The 23,151-nt window shown below is 36.1% G+C and overlaps 1 protein-coding gene across 4 annotated transcripts in view; it reads right to left on the reverse strand.

Moving 5' to 3' along the window:
- Positions 1-9,664: 9,664 nt before the first annotated feature.
- NFATC1 (nuclear factor of activated T cells 1) overlaps positions 9,665-23,151 on the reverse strand; it is a 143,940-nt gene continuing 130,453 nt past the window's right edge. For all 4 annotated transcript variants that reach the window (XM_087961445.1, XM_026669931.2, XM_026669933.2 and 1 more), the window contains exon 10: positions 9,665-11,486. In XM_087961445.1, the coding sequence (XP_087817571.1) occupies positions 11,484-11,486 (3 nt within the window). In that variant the 3' untranslated portion in view covers positions 9,665-11,483. The remainder of the gene's footprint in view (positions 11,487-23,151) is intronic.

Consider the following 23,151-nt stretch of genomic DNA (forward strand, 5'->3'; position numbering starts at 1 on the left):
AGGACATCAGCCTGGCCACCAAATGTAGGTTAGTATGCTCTATTAAAGAATGAGAAGAGTGGAGGAAATAGTTAAAGGAATGGAGATTGGTGCTGAGTTGTTAACTTTGATTAAGATCTATATACTGTATATCAGGGATCTCCAACCTTGGCAACCTTAAGACCCATGAGCTTCAACTCCCAGAATTGCTCAGCCAGCTGGCTGAGGAATTCTGGAAATTGAAGTCCACAAGCCTTAAAATTGCCAAGGTTGGAGATTGCCAAGCTGTATATGAGCTTTGTTCATATATAAGCTTAACCTGATTGGTCCAAAGCTGTGATTATGGTCTACAGAGCTTGGTTATTTTTAAGTTAAGCACACACATATACTTCCCCCAAAGTTATATTTTGCTCACTCTCCAGGAAAGCAAGGAATATCAGGACACTGTTGCAGACTGTTGCATGAATTAAGAAATAAAATATGACATAATTAAGGTTTAAAGTTAAAAATGTGCTGTAGTTCTTGTGTGAAATCTGATATTTCCAGTTTAAAATGAATCCACTTTAAAGTTATTTCCACTGTATTACAGAAGCAACGGCTCCCTTTGTCTAGGTTATTCCCTTTAACCTACTGTTTTCTAATCTTAACTGGCAGCGGCTCCTGAGAGTCTCAGGCAGCAAAGTTTTGTACCAGTTGTTGTCATTTGTGGTTGCTTTCATGCAAGGAGCCTGACCCTGGTTTATGTGGCTTTACTGAAGGATCATCTATGTTCCATGTGACTTGATCTGAGGCTGCCAATCACTTCTGACTGTCAGTTTATGATACTAGAGATGTAGAACAGCCCATCTCTGTATGGACTGTGATCATAACACCATGCTGGCTGATGTTGATCCCAACACAACTGGAAAGCAATGTGCACAAAGGTGTGGAGCTACATTATCAATATACTTGGCTAAACTAGTCCTAAAGTTCATGAAGTTATTGTGAGTTTATCTTCAGCAGCTTCTCTCCACACTTATATAAACAAAGAGGGATTTTATTCAGACTGAGAGCAAATGAAAATCAGTCTATCTCTTGGTTTCATTAGTCTTCATTATGTGACCACGACAACTTTAATTGCTGCCCCACATACATAAGTAATAAAAATGTAAAATGTTTAAATGAGCTGGGCCTCCCAGAAGCTATTATGAATGATTAATGGCAAGCTCTCTGTGCTAATTTAAATGCCTTTGAGCATCTGAATAGCCCGTGTGGTTAGGATGATATTAAAACAATATTTGCTAGACCTCTTGTCTTGAGCCATTATGTGGTGTGCCTTGATAGCTTTGATTGTTCCATCTTTAGCGAGTCTGACTTCAATACACGTTCGACTCCTACTTACTCAGCTCTGACAACAAATCTCATTTGTGCTGTCCAAAGTGGCTTCAGGTATTGATGGTAGCCTGTCTTTAAGAACTGCTGATACTGCTTAGAAGAGTTGAAGTACACACTCTATTAGCAACACTCCAAGCTTCCTAGTTGTGAGGAAAAGAAAATAGTGTTCATCCCTTTCTGACAAGACTGGGAAACAGACTAACCACAGCATTGACTAACCTTCAGATTTGGAACTTCACCCCCTTGTAAAAAGGGGATCTTAAAAGGGCAGCAGGGTAGGAGAGGAGGAAGAAGAGCAGGAAATATAAAAATCAGGTAGTAGTTTGTACCATTGGTCAACTGAATGCACTCCACTGACTAATAGTGAATCTTCTATCCTATGGCATGATTTATAATCTCTCTCTAAAGGCTGAGACAAAATGAGTAGCTCAAGTTCAACCAGCTGGCTTTGTGCCTAGAGAGGGACCAGAACTCATGGCATCCTGGTTTTCATCCTGGTGCCATAACCACTATACCAGACTGCCTCTCTGATAACTTGAGTCTTTGATTTGTTCACTTTGGTGAAATGTGTACTTTGTGAAAAGCTTCTTTCCCTGTATCATACTTCAGTTTCATTGGGTGGCCCAGTTCTAAACTTAGGAAAAATAGAGAAAAACTCATTTGCATCCATTGTTTTTCCCTGTCTCTAATCATCCTTCTTACTCATCTTACTCCTAAAGTAAACAAACTCAAAGTCCTTTGATTATTTTACTTGGATATTTTTTTGTTATTGTAATTTTTCCTAGCTGCACAATGGCCTTTTTGCTTCTAAGACATGCATTTTTAATTGTTTCTGGTGAAGTGGTTTTTTTTCTTTTTTCTTTTTAATTGTTTCTAGTGAAGTATTTTCCCAGCAGTATAATACAGCAATAGCTCTCCACACCAAGCAACAGACTAAATAATAAAATGCTAATCAAATAAATATCATGATTCTGAAATGAAATCAAACAAAATCAAAATATTTTCAAACTCCAATATCTCAGATCTAGCAATCTGCTGATATCTAGTGTACAATAAATAAATGCATTCCATGTTCCTGTTGTTTTCATTTCAAATCCTGATCATGTAATGGTACATAATTTATAATTTGTTATAATTGTGGGACAAATAGCGAAACATCCTAAAATCATGATTTCCTTCCCCTAACTGAATCCATTTTCCTGTTAATCACTGTTTAGCATGAGGTTAATTAGCACTGTGCCTGAAACATGGGTAAGTTCAATTTTAATTATGCTAAGATAGTTGAAAACAACCTAGTTTTATAATTTATTCTCCACATTAAAGAAGATGTGAACATTTCCAATCTTCTCATCGCAGCTGTTGATAGGAAAGTGTGCAATTCCAAACGTTTGGCTTATCTTCCTCAGCTATATTGACAAAGTTTGAAATTTATTTATTTATTTATTTTATTTATTTATTTGGTTTGTCAATTGCTTACAAGATAATAGGTATAAGTAAAAACATAGTTATGAATACATGGATACATATAAGAAAAACAAAAAAATAAAAGAAACAATAGGACAGGGACGGTAGGCACGTTGGTGCGCTTATGCACGCCCCCTACAGACCTCTTAGGAAAGGGGTGAGGTCAACAGTAGACAGTCTAAGGTTAAAGTTTTTGGGGTTTGGGGAAAAAACCACAGAGTCAGGTAGAGTATTCCAGACATTGACCACTCTGTTGCTGAAGTTGTATTTCCTGCAATCAAGTTTGGTGCAATTAACCTTGAGTTTGTATCTATTGTTTGCTCTTGTGTTGTTATGGTTGAAGCTGAAGTATTCATTGACAGGTAGGACATTGCAATGTATGATTTTATATACTATACTTAGATCATTATGACTATATCTATCTATCTATCTATCTATCTATCTATCTATCTATCTATCTATCTATCTATCTATCTATCTATCTATCATCTATAAGTGTGTGTGTGTATATATATAATAAGTATATATATAATAAAGATACTTACATGTATGGCATTCAGCTTTGTTCGGGTATTTTCCCACGTCATTGTAGTAGTGCTTTTAAAGTTGTAGCAACGTTTCAGCAGAATATATATACTTATACTTAGAATATATATACTTATACTAAGTATATATATATACTTAGAATTATGACTATATCGTGACACTAGGTGAAGAACAAATCCCAGCAGCTGCTCAGGGGCTTTGGGAGACCTGGAAGGGTGTTTGCTTCAGGGGCATCAAAATAGTTGTGACCTGCTCCTGCACTGCTAATCCAGGCTCCTAAGCTGTTAGTTCAGGGTCCCCTCAATTTGTGTTAAAGCCTTTCTAGTTAGCCTTTCTAACTTCAGGCTGCCCAGCCTGGAAGCTCTTTGGCCAACAGTGGGAGAAAAGATGAAGAGGCTACTTCTCCTGCAGATGTGGTTTGAAGGAAATTAGTGTCACCTGACTCATTTTGTTGAGGATGTAGGCAGGGGTGGGATTCAAATTTTTTAACAACTGGTTCTGTGGGCATGGCTTAGTTGGGTGGGCGTGGCTTGGTGGTCATGTGACTAGGTGGACGTGGCTTGGTGGTCATGTTATTGGCTGGGTGTGGCCAACTCAACATCACTCACATCGAGGGACGCATCTCCTCGCCTGGCACCTCATGACTGTGGGGATGCTGCAACAGTTGTAAGTGTGAAAAAGGGTCATAAGTCACTTTTTTCAGTGCCATTGTAACTTTGAATGGTCACTCCACACAAGCAAAGTACCAGCAAAGGAGGGGGGAAAAACTCCACAGAAGTTTCTGAGACAGGACGTCTAGTCCTGCCAAGAATGTAATAAGGGTTAACGGGGAGGCAGTTTCTGTAAGCAACACCAGAATGTTTCCTTCCTGCCTTCCTTACAGGATTAGGCCAGTAATTTCTTCTAACAACCGGTTCTCCAAACTGCTTAGAATGTTAACAACCAGTTCTAGCAAATAGGTGCGAACTGGTAGAATCCCACCTCTGGATGTAGGTCAAGGGTGTCAAGCTGGCAGCCCATGGGCTGGATGCGTCATGCACAGGCTATGCCCACCCCAGCTCCCTGAAGGGAAAAAATGCCACGAAACGTCACATAATGGCAATGTGATGCTGTGAGTTTCACACCCATGATGTAGGTCATTTCAGGGCCTGGATCATTTCATCACAACAAATTTCTCTCATTTCACACAGACCTAAAAAGAATTCTAAACCGATGAACACATTTCTACCTCCATCACCCCAACCTGTGACTGTTGAATGGTCAGTTTTCTCCATAAGTGAATCAGCCCTCAGTCTAGCTGACCAATGAGAGACCAGTTTGGCCAACTCAGAGCTCCACCATGCAACCCTTGTCATTTAACTTCACAGGAGGGGGAAGATCTGGGAAGGAGGATGACATGAGTTCCTCTTAATGAGAAAATTCTTGACTTGCAGTTCCAGTATTAATGTTACAAAGCAAAATTTTCTTCTCCCATTCCCTTCCTTTATTTTGGTGACTTTATTATAGATTCTTAGATTTATCTTATTTTTTTAATGGTAAGAGGCGGGAACCCCCACTCTTTCTTACCCTTATCTATTCTTCCTCTTATATCTTAAATATCCTTTTTGTCATTGTATCGTTGTATCTCCAACCATCTGGAGCCTCCCTGGCTTCACACCTTCCATTTACAATCAATGGGGAGATATCATAAGCAGATATCCTGTTGTCTTGCATGGGCCTTTTTCAAAATTGTGGAAGGCTAGGGCTGCAGACAAGTCAGAAAACAACAACAGCTGCAGCCATTATATTCATCTGGCAACAAGTTGACAAATCTTGCCTAAAGAAATTCTTAAAAAAAATTCTGAAATTGAGCAACTAATTCTTTGAAAATGTTCAAAGAATTGGATTTTTAAAAAAATTCTTTCTTTCAAGTTTACAGTGCTATTCCAACAACTATTTCTTCTGTGCACAAACCTAGCTTATATAACAGTGTTATAAATTTTGCATGCTGGTTACAAAATGCCACAATAATGCTATATATTTTCGACCATGGTGCATATGAAAATAAGGACCAAATAATTTTGTACGTTTCACGCAAACATACAGGGAAGTCAGTGACAAATCTGGTGCTATTCCAATGACCTCCAGGTTCCATCTGGACATACAAAAGTACAAAAAGTAAATCTGGATATTGGATGACTTTAATTTTGATCCAAATAGATCAGCCACATTAGCGAGATAAACTTCAGGTTGATATGATGAATAACCATCCCTCTTTGTTCTTTATCACCTTTAGAAAAGCGATTAACATTAAATTTTGCAGTTATGCTGTAATTTAATTCCTGTGTTGAAGTGCGTCAGCCGAAAATGGATGGAATGTTTATTATTCCTAAATCTTGTGATACAGGGTGTGTGGAAAACGGAAAGGGAAATGTTAAGGTTTTAGGTCAATTACCAGACCTATAGGTAGCTACCCTTTGTTAAAGACAAGTGATTTAGATCTTTTAAATACAACCAGTCCTGTATATTGTTTGATGACATAAAATTATGGTATCACCATTAATGATTGGGTCTTAAAATTTTTTTTTCTTGCTTGCTCAGTTGTCTGGCTTTTCTTGAGAAAGGAAGTATGTCAGGTATAAGGAAGATTTCAGCTTGGATCGTGCTTATTTAACATTGTCTCGTAGATATGAAACATTTTATCTATTCTCATAAATGAATACATTAGCACCCAACAGGTAAAATAAATGAAAATATTTTATAAAAGAATACAATATGAGACTTCAAGCAATGCTTAAAGGATAGAAATAGTTCTTAGATGGCATTAAAAAGGACTGGGTTGCATTTCAACAGTTCTTTAAATAGGTCCTTTGCCGATATGGATCCTTTAAAAAAATGATAGTATAATACATTTTTATAGATCCAGGGTTTGCAACCTTGATGACCTGTGAATTTCAACTCCTAGAATGGCTAACTGGGGAATTCTGGGAGTTGAAGTCCATAAGTCTTAAAGTTGCCAAGGTTATGGATGCTAACTGTTCAATATGGAATTATATATACATTATTTAAACTCCAACATGTTATTACTTATGGTATATAAGCAAACTTAAAAAAATATAAGACTTTTGGCCCAAGGGCAGTATGACTTCAGCCCATCTGAGATTGGTTTCATCCCCTTTATAATTATTATATCTATCTTTTTAAGGCTTAATCTGGATCTTCTACTGGAATGTATAATAGCCAGTGTTGATTAAGTAATTCAAATCCTGAAATAAAAAAAAAAACTATTCCAGTATGGTTACATTCAGGAGACACATCAAACATTAAACCAGCAGTAATAACAAATTTAAAGTTGTTAATAGTGCCATCCATTATGATGCTATCTACTGTGTAATAATAGTTCTCCAAGATCTCAAGACCTTTTGCAGGCACTCCAACTTAATTTAGGACCTTATTTTTTGCGATGTATTCTATTTTATGTAAAAGATATCTGGAGCTATCTGGGTATTAATGTATTCCAAAATATGTTCGTGAGTATTCCTTTTCCCACTGATATTACATTCCCCAACCATGCAGAACATAGATTATGTAATGAATTTTTGTCAGCTGGATCTTGATGGAGTATAGAGAATTTTATTAATGGGAATTGGCTGGCTGGCACTGAAGGGCTTTAAAATGCAGATCATTAGCAGGATTTCAAGACTCAAAGAATTGGGACATTTTTGTCCTAGAATGATAGAAAAACAAGTTAATCTACAAGGCCTCAAAGCCCTGATCATGAGAAATGTCTGAATGCAGCTGTTCAGCCAACATTTCCTATTACTATTTTGTCTTCACTGCTATGTGCTGTGTGAACATCAAGTGGGAAGCCAACTCTTGAGGAACAACTAGTGTGTCCAGCTGTGCACTTGTACTGGTTGAATGTATGTTTATGTCTTAGCAGTAGGATCAAAATTAGGATTTTTGTTCTCCTTACAAGGCATTATTCAGGATGTGAAACACACTGAATAGGTGGGAGTGACTTGGGCATGTGTATCATGTTGCAATTGGTGCTCATAATCCAAGATTCTGCAAATTATAAAATCATCTTGGAGGCGTGGGAACAAAAAACAGAGATAGTTACTTTTTAAGATTTGGGGAGCACAGTGAGTGTGAAAACATATTGTGCATATCAGCATGCCAGCATTTAAAATAAACTTCCTAATATTTCCTTGGGGGAAATTATTTTTAATTTTAATTGTTTAGGTTTTATGCCATAGATTTAATGAATTTCCGACCTCAAAATTGGAGGACACTTTGATTGTGGGGGTCAGAGAAAATTACTGGCTTAGTAATTCTGGAAAAAAAATCCAAGAAAGGAAATCTGTAGGTTTTCATGTGGTCCTGGACATGCAAGATGCTCATCCCTGGTATAAAATGCTAATGTAGAAATAATCTACAACTTTTGCCAGATACGAAGTTTGAGATGTTAGTGCATTTTGCTTTTCTCAGATAAGGTGACTAGATCAGGCCTGCAAAAACTCACAAGGCCATAAGAATGCAGCAAAGTGTTTGCATTGTCTATAGCAACAGCAATAGCACTTACTTATATACTGCTTCAGTGCTTTCAGCCCTCTCTAAGGGGTTTACAGATCTACCAAATTGCAGTCAACCAGCAGTCAGCAGAAGTAGCCTGCAGTACTGCACTCTAATCACTGTGCCACCGTGGCTGTATCTCCTCCTATCTAGTGGTTATATGGATTTTTGCAGCTCAGCTTTGGTAGTTCAGCCTCAAGAAACAAGTAACGGGGCACCAATTAATGGAGGCAGTAGCATACTGGCCAGTAGAGTTTAGAAAAACATGTAGTACAAATCTTGAATAATTCTACATGCAATTATCAAAAGACATAGGCTTTATCCCACAGGCATGTATTATTTTTCATGGCATTGGCACTTTTCAGTCTTTCACCTTGTTCCCACCTCATTTTGTTACATATGGTATTCATTCGATTTTCAAACTAACCAGAAAATAAATGTAAAATTCCCAATGGAGTAGAATTTCAGATATATCAGTTTTTATTCTTAAATGCATATACAAGAGATGCATTGTATTTTAGAGTCAGACTTGGAAGTAATAGATTTCCAAAGCAGCATAAAAGAAGTAAATAAAAACAGTGGCGCAGACAGAGGTCTGGCATTGTGTGAAGAATGTATTTGATTTTGTTGAAAATCAAACACTCTGGTGTGATTTTTGTTCAAAATCAAACATTGTGCTTGTGTGGTCAGGACCTCACCCAACATATTACTGTATCGAATCAAAAATTCTTTGGCAATTGATATACCTTTTTAAAAAGTAAGAGAACAGAACACCTGAGAATTACAGTAGATGTCCATTTATTTCTTGGCAAATACATATTTTAAATGTAGAAACATGAAAATAAACCAGTTCTGTTGGCAAGCTATTTCCAAAACCTTGTAGTTCCATACAAGTTTCTTTGTTAATGAATGAATAGAAGTTATGTGGAAATAGTTCTGTATGACTTTTAAAATTATTATTTTTAGCAGATTGAAAATAATTTAAAAATTAGAAGTGCCTGCAGTCTGAAGAAAATAATTATTTAGAGAGCTAAATGCAGCTTGTTAACTTACAATCACAATGAAGCCCACCATTTCTGCTGCTTAAGTGAGGCAGTTGTTAAGTGAGTTACACCTCATTTTATGACCTTTTTTGCCACAGTTGTTAAGTGAATCACTGCAGTTGGTAAGAGATTCTGGCTTCCCCCATTGACTTGGCTTGTCGGAAGCCAGCTGGGAGGTTACAAATAGTGATCATATGATCCCAGGACAGTGCAATGGTCATAAATACAGTATCTGCCAGTTGCTAAGTGCCTAAATTTTGATCACGTGACCACGGGGATGTTTCAATGCTCATAAGTATAAAAACGGTCATAAGTCACTGTTTTTAGTGCTGTTGTAACTTTGATTTGTTACTTTAATAAATGGTTGTAAGTCAAGGACTACCTATAGATAGTTTGGTCTAATGGGTAAGACACTAGAAAGCAGGAGATCATGTGTTCAAATTCTACCTCAGCCATTTAAAACCAGCTTGGTGGCCTTGGGCCAGTCAATTTCTTTCAGTCCACCTCATCTCACAGGGGTTGTTGTGGGGAAAATAGGAGAAGGAAGGTGTGTTGGATATGTTTTCTGCTGGATATGTTATTTGTAAAAATAATAAAGGCGGGATACAATACATAAAAAATAAAAATTAACCTAGCATGTAAAAACATAATTCTTTCATGAAACATTCTGACCCAGAAATAAAAAAGAGCACTCTAAAAGTAGCTTTCTGCAGAAAGTTGTGCTTTATTGGATTTTTTTTCCAGCTACAAGTTTAGCTGTAGCTATACATGATATCACATTTAGAAGATATGCATGCATCTCCTACAAAGCTAAGTACAAGATAAATGGTTTATTAAACAGTTGCAAAATCAGCCAACTAACATAATATTTACATACAGCCATATTATATCCTTATATTTTCACAGTAATGTGCAAATGTTACAAATATGGCTTTTTTTTCTAAAAAAAAAAAAAAGGAAGTAAGACATAAATTGTACAGAGTAATATTTCTAAATAGTTAGGACTGTTTCACCTTTTTGTGAAACCGGTTGAATTTCCATTAACTATACACTGCACTTAGTTGCCACTTATATTACTGTGGCATAGGTCACACATATTTCCTAAGGCACAATATTAATGTTAGATGCTTTAAAAATGAAGCCATGCGTTATCTGTTTATGTGAATGAATATACTAGCTACATGGTAACATGGTTGTACAAAATACAATATTAAACACTATTATTACTTGCTTAAGTTTATTTGTATCTATTAACATGAAACTACTGTATTCTGAAATCATGATATACAGGGTTGCATATTAAAACATTTGGTTTTGATAATATTTGTTGTACATTTAGCAGAGAGTTATAAGGCTTCAGTGGAATAATCATCTTATAACTGAACAAATATTTTACATTCTTCAGTAGCGGTATTTACAATGGCTTTAACTCATTCTTTGTCATTTGGGAATTAATACATATTTCATACACATCCTTCTTCACTGTCTAAAGTGCTTGCTTATCAGCGGAAAAAAAAAGAAAAAAAGAACATAACTGCCTGAAACAAAACAACTCCACAACACAGAACTTGGGATCTCAACTGCATTCCTAGGAGGAAGAAATTATTGCTAAATTCAAAACCTTTAAAAGGCAGCTAAATATACTAAACATATGTTTGTGTATGTGAACACACACATATACATATATATATGCATGTGTATATGCTAAGTCGCTACATGCATATACATCAATTCGCTGAGCAAAAGTTAGATTTTTTTCCAAATGTTTTTGTCCATCAACCTTAATATTTTGTGCTGTTCAGTTACCTTGTGCTATGCTGAAACCAAAGAGAAGTCAAAATATTGACATGCTACTATCACTAACTGTTCTACAATACCTAAGCAAAGAAATGTGACAGGCTGGAAATGTACAGCTGAGGAGAATTTGGTTTTAAAAATGCACCATGAATAAGGCAGCAGGATGTCAAATACAGTTCAAGAGAGAAAACTGGGTGGTGAGGGGGAGGAAACACCTGGAATCCAGACACATTCAACAGGATTCTTCTATCTATACCAATTGACAGTTTCTGTGCCTAGAAATACTTTGGATGGCAATGACTTCAACGCTGCCAGTACAATTCCCTGATGCCACAAACTAACAAAATAAGGCACTTCCAGAGTTGTTGTCCAGTAGAGCCCGAAAGAAATAAAATCAGTTTTTGAAATTGGTTATCAGTTTGATCACATTTCCTATTTTAACCATAAGATACTTCACGCTGTATTCATTTCCTCCATTTTCTTTGAGATGATTTTTTAAAAGGAGGCATTTCATAGCTGAAGTCAACCAGTTCCTTTATATATATAATATATGCATAGACAAAGAGAAGAGGTAATTGTCTGCTCCAAACAGTCAATAAAACGGAAGACTAGAATGGTACTGGGGATTATCTTCCAAGTATTTGATGTGGATATCTCAGCTACACTTCCAGCTGGCCACATGTTAGTGGACATGGGTGCTGGAAAGATCATTCCTTATTATTTCGTTTACTGCAAAAGAAAGAGAGAGAGAGAGAGAGAAAATGAAACAGAATTAGAGATTATTTCCTTACACTCTTCCAACAACTCTTGTGTGCTAAAGGCATTTCAGACTAACTGGCATAAGCAAGCAACAGTTATCAAATGGTCTAAGAATAACATTGTCCCAAACAGTCATACTAATTTGTATGCAAAATAAGGGATCCCATTAGAAAAGTAGGACTTGGGTCTTGGCTAAAATAACGCATTCATTACATTATTATTTACAGAAAAGAAAATATTAGGAATGTTTCTGAACACAAATATTATATCACACTTTCTATATAGACACTCATCTGCTGAAAATAAACTGCCAAAGTTGCAAGCATAATACCCAAAACTAGAGGGTGCAGTTCTGAATCCTTGAATATTGTAAGACTCTTTAAGTGGGATTCCATAGACTGATATTTCCACAGTAGAACCGATGAAAGAGGGAGGGAAGGAAGGAACTGAAAGTGGTGTTTTTGCTTTGTCGAAAATGGTATTTACAAAATACATAGATTTTCCTTACTGGTCAACTGCACATGCATACGTTTAAAAAAGTCCATCAGGATTGTTTCTATCTATATAATATTTTGAGAGAACATAGTAATAACAGCATAACCTGCATTGACTGATAGCACAGTATTATTGTTACTTGTGGTTCTTTTTCTCTCCTCTTGGGCTGTGTAGTTTCCCACACTCTGGTTATGTCCATTTAGCACTTGTGATTTTTGGCAAATGAACAGGAAATGACTGAACCTGGCAAAGGCCATCAACAGTGAGCTGCACAACATCCCTCTATTTTCATCTCCTGGCGGCCCCTGCCATGACTTGATTGACACTGAGATAGGCAAAATGTCATCAGTACGGCTGTCACCACTTTAGAGCTTTCCTAACATCCCGGGGAAGGGGAAACACATGCCCACGTCATGGAACCATCCTGGGAAAGCCCATATTTCCCTTTGTTTGAAAGCTGTTGATCGTTCCTATCCAGATAATTCCATGTGTTTATGCAAGAGGAATCCACGTGAACTGCGGATTTGCACTGTTGAACTTTTCATAAAAGCATGTGGGATTGGTTTAGTATTTTTCATAGAAAGGTCTTAAATCAGAAATCTCAGATTGCCAACGAGAGAACAGATACTGAGGCCTGGAATCTGCCATTTTATTTACAAACTTCTCAAAAACCTTGTACGAGCGGTGTCTTCCCTACTTACTTACAAGGAGTTTCTCAACCTTGGCAAATTTGAGATGTCCCAGAATTCCCAAGCCAGGGAGTTGAAATCCACATATCTTAAAATCGCCATGGTTGAGTAAGGCGGCTTTACATTAATAAAGCCGTTTGCAGCAAAAGGCATTTATAACAACCTGCATTTAACTCCAGAAAAGATACTGCAGCTCTAAACTAAGCTGAGCCGGATGACTGGAGAAATGAGCTGAGCCTCATTAGCTCTGCTGTTCTACAGCATTAATTTGAACAACTGGTGGATCTGACTGCCCACGCAAGTTGCCAATATAACGACCTGCATCTCCACCTAGTCTAATTCTTAGCCTGGCCTCGGCTGTGATACCCACCTCTTAAACATTGGACCTCTATCAGATTGGGTCAAAATTAGATTCCCAATAGTGGTGTGTCTACACATCTGACCAAGATTTGATACCTTAGAAAATTATAACATTGACAAAATTACAACATGGCAGACAATCTAATGAAAAAAACCCAACAACCATAGACTGTCTCTCTCTCTCACACGCACACATATACATGGAATATGCTGGACCTTGTAAGGAATGTTAATAGAGACTATGTTTTATGTGAACGCAAATATAACCGCCTGCATTATGTACCCGTCCAGTTTATGTGCCATCAGTACTCCAAAGATGCAGAAGAGCTGGAAAGAAAGGAGTAGTTTAGTAGGTAAGTATGCTATAGTAAACACAGTTGCTAACAGAAGTCAATTAGGGGAAAACTGAACAAAACCAGAAAAATCCCTGACTGCTCACAATCAATTTTCCAACACATTATACCAACACGAGTAATATGAGAATGAACATGCAATGCAGCTGTACTAAATTGACTCTTAGACTAGCTTCATTTATTTACAAGGGGAAGGTTCCTGTTCATAACAAAGGGAATATTTCATCAGTCAGGCTTAAGAAACCACTAATCTGGCATATGATCCAGATATCTGTCGAAATCTTTCTTCATCAAATCTGAAAAGTCCATACGTCTGTCAGGAAACAGAGCCAATTCCTTCTCCATGGTGCTGGTTACATTGGGGGCAAGGACCACATACTAACCAGTGGTTAATATTAACACTCCTGGAATAGAATTGGAAACTGTAATGACAGATTACAGTGTCCTTCACCAATAACGGCAGCTGGGAGGAAATATTTTATTTCCAGTGCTGGTTTCATTATCTTGCCTGCTGTGAAATCCAATTAGTGTATGGCTCCTTCTACCTACTCCTACAGAAATATATTAACCCAATTCCACACGGAAGGAGTTGACGCTTTATATCCACTACATGCTACCACTGCCATTCCAGAAGCTGAGCACCTGTGGACTCCTCTCACAAAGAGGAATCCATAAGCTTCCATGCCAAACAGATTTTAAAAGTATGAATTATCTCCCTGTATGTGATGAAGCTTTGATTTGTGAACCCTAGCCAACCAAAGTATCTGGTTGTCACTAGGAACAGAACAATCGTATCCATGTCTACTTGGAAGCAGGGTTTCCTGCATCCATTACAACTTAGTCCTAAGTAAATGAGGACAATTTGAAAAATGCTGGGACATCAAATCCCTGTTAATGCAAAGTGTGCACCAGTGCTCCTTGGACAACCAATAGGACAATACACAGGCGTTGATAAAAATGTGGTTCTGAATTCATTCCCTCAGGAAATGTCCAAAAGTAAAAAGAAATTTAATGTGAAGTCTTATGGAGAGAACTTGAGAACTAAATCCAACTGAGTTCAATGAATTGTTCCAAGGTAAGGAGGTGTGTAGGATTGTAATTCATGTCAAGTTGAAAACAAAATATTTAACTTTAATGTCTATTTTTCTAGTACATTTCCAGTGGATCCAAAATCAAAGAATAAGACATCAATGTCTTTATTCATTTTATTAATGACACCATTTGTGGAATGTAGAATGTAAATTCTTACCGATTTATATGATATTTACTGTGGTTACTTTATTCCAAAATAAGGGATTATTTTATTTCTAAAGCATTGGATTCCAAACTGCTGGAAATAACCTATTTGGTTCAGAAATCTTCCTATGTACTATGTTTTTCCATTCATGATTTCTTTCCCCATTTGGAGACAAATGTGATAGATAATAGCATCTTTTGGGGAATAAGATATTTTTCTATGTAGGTTAAATTGATTTTTCAAATGAGCTAATTTACAGGCAAAGGAAGAGAAGCGAAAAGTTGAAAATCATACCACACATTTGTGACCAAATTAAATTTCCAAGTAGAAACTTTGATGTGCAGCAATTATGATGCAATCATATATAGTATATGTGTGTGTGTGTGTGTGTGTGTGTGTGTGTGTGTGTGTGTGTAAACTCAAGCAGTAAGCACAAATTAATTCAAAGGACCTTATTTTAAGTAACGGTATATAACATTGTAGCCTAGAACAGGGGTCTCCAATCTTAGCAACTTTAAGCCTGGCGGACTTCAACTCCCAGAATTCTGAGAGTTGACATCTTCCAGGCTTAAAGTTGCCAAGGTTGGAGACCCCTGGCCTAGAATATTCCTATTGCAACCTAGAATATTCCTATAGGTGAGCAGTTCTTCCTAGTAATGCTTTGCATATCTTTTAAAAATATGTATTATCTGATGAAATTATCAAGTTAACACCCACAGTTTCCCAAAACATTTTCCAATTTTACAATGTGATAGTTTCCATATTCATGCTCACTTTTCCACTGACATCATCTTTTTTTTAAAAAAAAAAGTATGCATAAAGTTTACGATTGAACGCAAAAAGGTCACAAGAATGAAAGAGAAGCACTTTGTTATGTAGTCACATTACCTGTCACAGGCCTGAAAAAGGAACTTTTTCTGTTGCTCAACACATAAAAGGCCACTTCAACAGGATGTGGCAAGCTGTTACACGATAGTTCACAACATGGGTTGTTAAATGTCTTTTATTTAACATTGAAAAGAAAATATTTTCACAAAATATGATTAGTTATTTTTCTTTCCTTTTCCCCCCAGCAAATCTAATATATTTATAAAATTAACACAGTAAAGTTTTAAATGTTATGATTCTCAAAAGCAAAATATAAACATAGAAACTATTTTTAAAATTATCTCTCCTTTCTAGAACACTAAATTGAACACAATGCGGAGAAGCATTGTGTTATTTCTGATAATATAAAGCCTTATGTGTATATCATCTTGATCCTAATGAAATGGGAATAGAAGCGGAACTTACCAAATTTGCAGATGATACTAAGCTGGCAGGAATAGCTAACACCCAAGAAGATAGGCTCAAGATCCAGATGGATCTTGACAGACTAGAACACTGGATCATATCTAATAAAATGAAATTCAATATAGAGAAAAGTAAAGTCCTACACTTAGGCAAGAAAAACCAAAAGTACCCATATAGACTGGGTGAAACCATGCTCAATAGCAGTAGCTGTGAGAGGGATCTTGAAGTCTTAGTGGACGATCACCTAAATATGAACCAGCAGTGTGCAGCAGCTGCCAAAAAAGCTAATGCAATCCTAAATTGTATTAACAGAGGGATACGATCAAGATCAAGGGAAGTACTAATACCACTCTATAAAGCCTTAGTAAGATCACACCTAGAGTACTGCATCCAGTTTTGGTCACCACACTATAAAAAAGATGTTGAGACTCTAGAAAAAGTACAGAGAAGAGCAACCAGGATGATTAGGGACCTGGAGGCTAAAACATACAACGAACGGTTGCAGGAACTGGGCTTGGCTAATCTAGTAAAGAGAAGGACCAGGGGAGACATGATAGTGGTCTTCCAATATTTGAGGGGCTGCCACAGGGAGGAAGGGGTCAAGCTATTTTCTAAAGCTCCTGTAGGCCAGACAAGGAATAATGGATGGAAACTGAACAAGGAGAGATTTAACCTGGAAACAAGGACAAACTTTCTGACAGTGAGAACAATCAACCAATGGAACAGCTTGCCCTCGGAAGTTGTGGGAGCGCCATCACTTGAGACTTTCAGGAAGAGATTGGACTGCCATTTGTCAGGGGGGTTGGACTAGATGACCTACAAGGTCCCTTCCAACTCTGATGATCTGTATCTGTATCTAAAACCTATAAAAACTTTTTATTAATTGTAATATTGCTAAATTATACATTACATATACAAAATTATAAATTATGTATCTTTTTCACTTAAAAGGCCCAGGTTTTCCTACAATAACCCGGTTTATGGCAATGAAATTAATTTCAAACCAAAGGAGATATAAATCTGTAGATCTATGATGGTCGATGATTTAATGAGGAAAAGAATACAAGTTCAGATTTGCAATGGCTTTACATAATGAGAGTATATGTTAAGGACTATGTCATATAAATCTGTAAAAGAGTTTAAAGTATGGACTACAAAAAGATGAACCTGCAATTTTATAACTCAAGATTAATGTTCTTATCGAAAAACCGGACCCTACATTTTTTTTCTAGTTTGATTTCAAAAGAATTTCACAATGTTTAAATTAATCATGCAGCATGAGAACTCTAGGTTGTTAGTGTTGTTAGTTATGCTATGCTATATTAATATAATATTCAGTTGGTTTTAAGAGTCTCTATCTTTTGATTGACAATTAATGAAGAGATGCTTGAAGAGTGGGATTCATAGTAGCCTCATTTCTAAATCAAGACATTGTGTCTTAGCTAAATCCTACCTTAAGTACAAAATGGTCGTGTGGCAAACTATTTAGAAAGTTAGCCAGTTTAGCTGCATATTACATCCTATTTCAATCTTAGTGCAGATCATGTGTTTCCAAATTGCCTCCTGCAGGCCCCAAGTAAGCATTAAATGTTATTATTAACCAACTTTAATCAACAAGCAATCTGATTAGCCGATAAGTTTAGTAACATGGGAATTACTAAAGTTATTACTAAATGTGGGATAACAAGGACTCAGGCTACTGATTGTAGGGCATGTAAAAATTTTCAGCTTTCAATTTCTAAACATTAGGGGTGCTCAAAAGTTGTGACATGCCTTGGGGATTGTAAAGATATTTTGGTTATTTAATATAATTTAGATGTGCTTGGTAAGTAACTACATAAATATCATAACTTTTTAACATTTTGTTTGTTTCATTTGAGGCACAACAATACAAAATGGAAGCTTAGGAGAATATGATATGGAACCAGTCTAACGACAATGCCATGGCCAACATTGTTCCCAAAGAAACTTGACAACTTAGGGAGCAGATGGATACTTGTTTCTTTCTTGCTTCTATCTTGAAATATTCTAATTGCTTTGCTTTTTAATCCCACAATGTCAATTAAAAAATACAGGTAGAAGCAAACAAATATAGCCGGCTGTCAATCATTTCAAACAATTATGATATGCTCCAAAGTTATTTAAAACACGGAAAAAGCTTTCACTAGATCATTTTCATTTCAATAACATATAATAAAATGCTCAGCTTTTATCAGGGGAAAGAATAATGTTACCATCTTTACATGCATTTAAATAAAATGTTCAATAATATCAATTAAATATTTGACTGAAGTTATATAATTCTGTCTCTACCAACTGGGTACCCATGTCTTTCAATGGTTCATAATATATTGTAAAACCACTCCCATATAAATAAATTCCTCTTTGATTTTTAAAATCCTGGCCAATTCTCAGATTATAAAAATAACAACTGTAAAACAAGTTTTGGGGTCAGTAAAACACAGAGTTCAATCATTACTTGTATTTTTATTTTGATAATTTGCTGGGTCTTTTATAATGTCTGTTCATGATTGATTTCTCAATTAAGAAGGCCTAATGTCAGTTAAAGAACCAAAGTTGATATGAATAAATAGAATCAGAGAGTTATAAATATAAATTAATAATGGCAGAAATGCAATGTTATAAAACAAAGCAGATATAATAAAAAATAACTGCTAAATAACAATAAAAGTGAAAGTCATTTTCACAAGCAATGATTTTTAACTGAGGAAACATTGTTCAGCATTCAGGAATTCTGTGAGTTGAAATCCACAGGTCATAAAGGTGCCATAGCTGCCCATCCCTGGTTTAACCCCATTAGAATTTACTTTTGGAGGTTGCCATGATTCTAATTTAAATAAATCTCCCACTCTGATCTCAAACACATGTTGGCTCACATTATGCAAAGCATGAGGCGCCGTGGCTCAGTAGCTTAAAAGATGCTGGAGAAGGTCTATGCTCCAGCAGTTGGAGTCCTACCACTGTATAATGGAATGAGCTCCCATTACTTGCCTCAGCTCCTGCCAACCTAGCAGTTCGAATGCATATAAATGCAGATAGATAAATAGGTACCACTCACTTCGGTGGAAGGTAACTGCATTCTGTGTTTTGCTGTACACCCTGCGCTGTGGATGATGTCATGCGGCCACATCACCAATAGCAATGTCTTTGGACAGCGCTGGATCAATTGCTTAAGGAAACAGAGAGGAGCACCATCCCCTAAAATTGGCTACTACTAGCGAAGTAAAACCAGCAGGGACACTTTTACCTTTATTCAAGGCATTTTTGATCAGCATCACAACAATATCTCTAACCATACTATAAAAAGAATAATCTGGCTGTCCTTTCATCATAAATGAAAATGCAGCACTCTTCTCTTACACAAGAAAATGTAAAGAGGAAAAAGGCATTGATGTTGTGAACATCTCTTTCATGGATGAAAAGCCATTTGAGAAGCAAGCAATATTTAAGCCCCTAAGGTAAGGAGGGCGCAGCATATTGCACGGGGGATTAACTTAAAAGCTCCAAAATTCAAAATAAAACAAGGAATCAATAATAAAGTAGGATTACAGAACAGTGGAAAATATAACCACACTTTCCCTTAAAGAACCTGATTTTGTACTACTCCAGGCATTCTGAATTTACACTAAATCCTAATTTGTCTTTATATATTTAATCTCAATTAAGCCATAACCACAATCCAAGTGAAAGAAGTGATGACAAATAACATGTTTTAATAAAACATGATCTTCCCACCTGTGAGTGCAGTTCATTAGTCATTAATAATGGAAGAGTTTTCCTAATTGAAATAACCTCTTTCTCCCTAGATAAACTCCATATATCTGAATTGTGGGATAGGAGGACTATGGGATAGACCTCAGGTACGAATTTCAACATGTTATACAATTTTTTTTGTTTTTGTTTTGGGGCTTTGGGGACCATGGTGATTTGATTCATTTGCTGCACATTATTTTTTTAAATCACGATCAGGCTACTACTGTTCCGCCATTAAAGTTCTTGTGTGATTAAAATCACATAAGGTTAAGAAGGAAACCCATCATGTGAACCTGTCCTCTGGTGACTACTTATTTCATAGCTGTCCAGACAATGCACAGCTGCTATGCATTGTTGTACAGCTAAAATGCACTGTTGTAGACTGCATAGCTAGACAAAGACTTTTAAGACTACTTATTATGTAGCTTCATGCCTTTGAGAAGATTTGCAGCAACCAACTTGATTTGTGATTGAGAACCTGGAGCTATCAGGGTCCTAAATGATATGAAAAATCCACTAGAGTAGAAGAATTTCCTCTTGCAGCTGATCTTTGTCCTCCAATTTAATATGGGATTTGGGAGCAGTCAGTCCATCTCAGCTCTCTTTTCTTCATCTGGGTTTGAAGTGATGCTTCCAAGGCCAAAGATACTGGACCACCACATCCCACAATTCTGCAACCCAGTGCTTCAGATATAGTAAACTATGAACTTTTGGATTTCACATAAAGGAAGAATAGCAAATCTCATAAACTGAATTGTGAAAATGGAACATACCTGTATAGGCACAAAAGACACAATTCTTTTCCCCTCTTGGTTCCAACTGGTTGACAAACATTATGCCAGTAGGCATTCTGTGTTGATACAAAACTATTTTGAAAGTAGAATTTAAGATTTCTTAGAATTGTTGGGTTTTTAAATAATTGACATTTTGTGGTGAAAATTAAAACCAGATGGAATTAAGTACAGCTCAAATTATGGTTAAGGACACATCATCTTATTGCAAACATCTGGTACCAATGATAGATTCACTCCAAACCTTGTTGCATGTAACTTAGACATATCACTTGTCAGCATACACTGTGTACCCATCAGTCCAAGCTCACAATGTTTACAGATTTCTAATCTCATGTTTGGTAAAACTCATTTTTGCTATGAACAAATGACATCTTCTCAAGGCCAGATGTCAGCAATGTACTGTCCAATTGTATGCAAGTTCAAACAGGACATTCACAAAGCATGTGCATGTAGAATGAGTGGCTGCAGCCTGCCTGCTGTACATATTTTTTTCTCTTTAAACTCTTTCCTCAACCACAATAACAGCCAGCTCATGTATGGTAATCTTGACCTTTGTTTCTGTTTTGTAAGAAAGATGAGCTGGATTATCAAGAAAGGATATCTAAGACAATTCCTTCTTAGTCATGTTTCCAACTTTTAATTAATTCTAGGTGTGGGGCTGTCAATTTAGTTGAAGTGGGCCGTGTCCCTACACTGTAGAATATATATCTTTGGCACTAGCTGCCATTCAAGAGTAATTCCTGAAACCTAATATTATTAATATTATCATATTTGCTACACATATATATGCTTGGTTGTATAGTTCCCTTTAAACTACTTGGATTTTAGCTCCAAAATACTATGTGTAAAATGGCAGAATGGTACTTTCCAATGTATGAAAAGATTAATAAGATAGAGACGCAGGTGCTTCTACTCCTCTGTACAGTTGAGACAACTTGTCACCTCAGCTGGTTCTGTCTGATTTATAATTTATTTTATTTATTTATTTATTTGATTTGCCAATTGTTTACAAGATAATAAGTATAAGTGTATACATAGTTGTGAATACATGAAATGGGTACATATAAGAAAAATAAAAGAAGAATAAGAGAAACAATAGGACAGGGACGGTAGGCACGTTGGTGCGCTTATGCACGCCCCTACAGACCTCTTAGGAAAGGGGTGAGGTCAATAGTAGACAGTCTAAGGTTAAATAATGCTGTAGACCCCTTGTTCCCAATACAAAATTGTTACAAGAATATAATTTAAATATTATTAGTGCTCCAACATTGCCTAAATACATGATAAATTATATAGTAGTTTGCTTTTGGTGTAAATACCTCTTGTACTTCATTACGAAAACTGGACCTTTCCAATGAATTGAAGTTTTACTTAGTTCCGAGAAAGCCTCTGTGCTTATTCAAATTTTCCTTTCGGCCGGTTAATTAAGGTTGTGTGTGTCAGATTATACCAATCCTTGCAACAACCAGTACTCTCATTTATTATTACAAAAATCAATGAGTCTGAATACATATGTACTCTGTGGATTTGATTGAAAAGTAACTAATACTTAGTAATATATAGTTACAAGAAACCTAAAGTTTTTCTATTGCATTTATAAATTGGTAGTAGGTAGACTGCTAGAAAATTTCATACTTTCATAATCAATACCCATGTATTATCTAATGGGCCTCGTTCATAATCAATATTTTGCATAGATGTTTTTGTATTTCTTTGAATATTTCTTGCATTTTGTTAAGGCGGATTTCCATTAGTATATCATATGCATTCTTTGATACTGAATTATTTTAAAATTCTGAGTATACTTTATTTTTTATTTTTTTAAAACTGCCCATCACCCTCAGATGATAAATACTAAAATATGCATAAATCACCATTTTTTATATTTATTTGTTTCTTTCCATTCAGACATATGAAAGTCTTTGTTGGAGAAAATGTCGTGTTTCACTTGAATAATTTTGGAACTATTTTATTGAATGTCAATTTCTCTGGAAATTGTGAATTACAGCATAAAAGATTGAATGGTACACATATACCATGACTGCCAAACACACACACACACACACACACACACACACACTATACACAATGCTGGTCATTTAAAATGTAAATAGCAGCATGTGTGCACAGTGGCATCAGTCACTATAGTAGAACTTGATATATTTCAAAATAACAATGGTTTTCTTTTTGATATACAGAGAAATTTGTATGGCTACAATTTTCTCCCCCAAGAGCAACATATTGTAAAATGTTTAGGTTTTTGGCCTTGCCAATACAAAAACCGTATCATTATTTTTAAAGGATGGTTTTCAAAACTATTTTATTAATTGTCATACATTCTTATTTTTGGCTCAAACTAAAGTAAAACTCTTCCACTATCTTTTTTTAAGCTTCCCATTTAGCAAACTGTTATTAAAAGTAGCTTCTATCTGAACACATTTCTGAAATACTTTCATTCCAACCTATTTTTGAAAAAAAAAAATCAAAGAAGAATGGAAACCTGGCATTAAACTCAACTGGAATGAAGAAGTTTCCATTTTATAAAGGAAGGGGGAAAGATACCAAAAGGACATTAAAGGTTACAGCTTAAGTATGGAGATGGAAGCGAGAGAGAAAAAAATGGACAAAAGCAAAAGTGCC

This window comes from Notechis scutatus, chromosome 3 (genome assembly GCF_049901735.1).
Source record: "Notechis scutatus isolate UNSWTSFEM ecotype Mainland chromosome 3, rNotScu1.2, whole genome shotgun sequence".
NCBI classification, from domain to species: Eukaryota; Metazoa; Chordata; class Lepidosauria; order Squamata; family Elapidae; genus Notechis; species Notechis scutatus.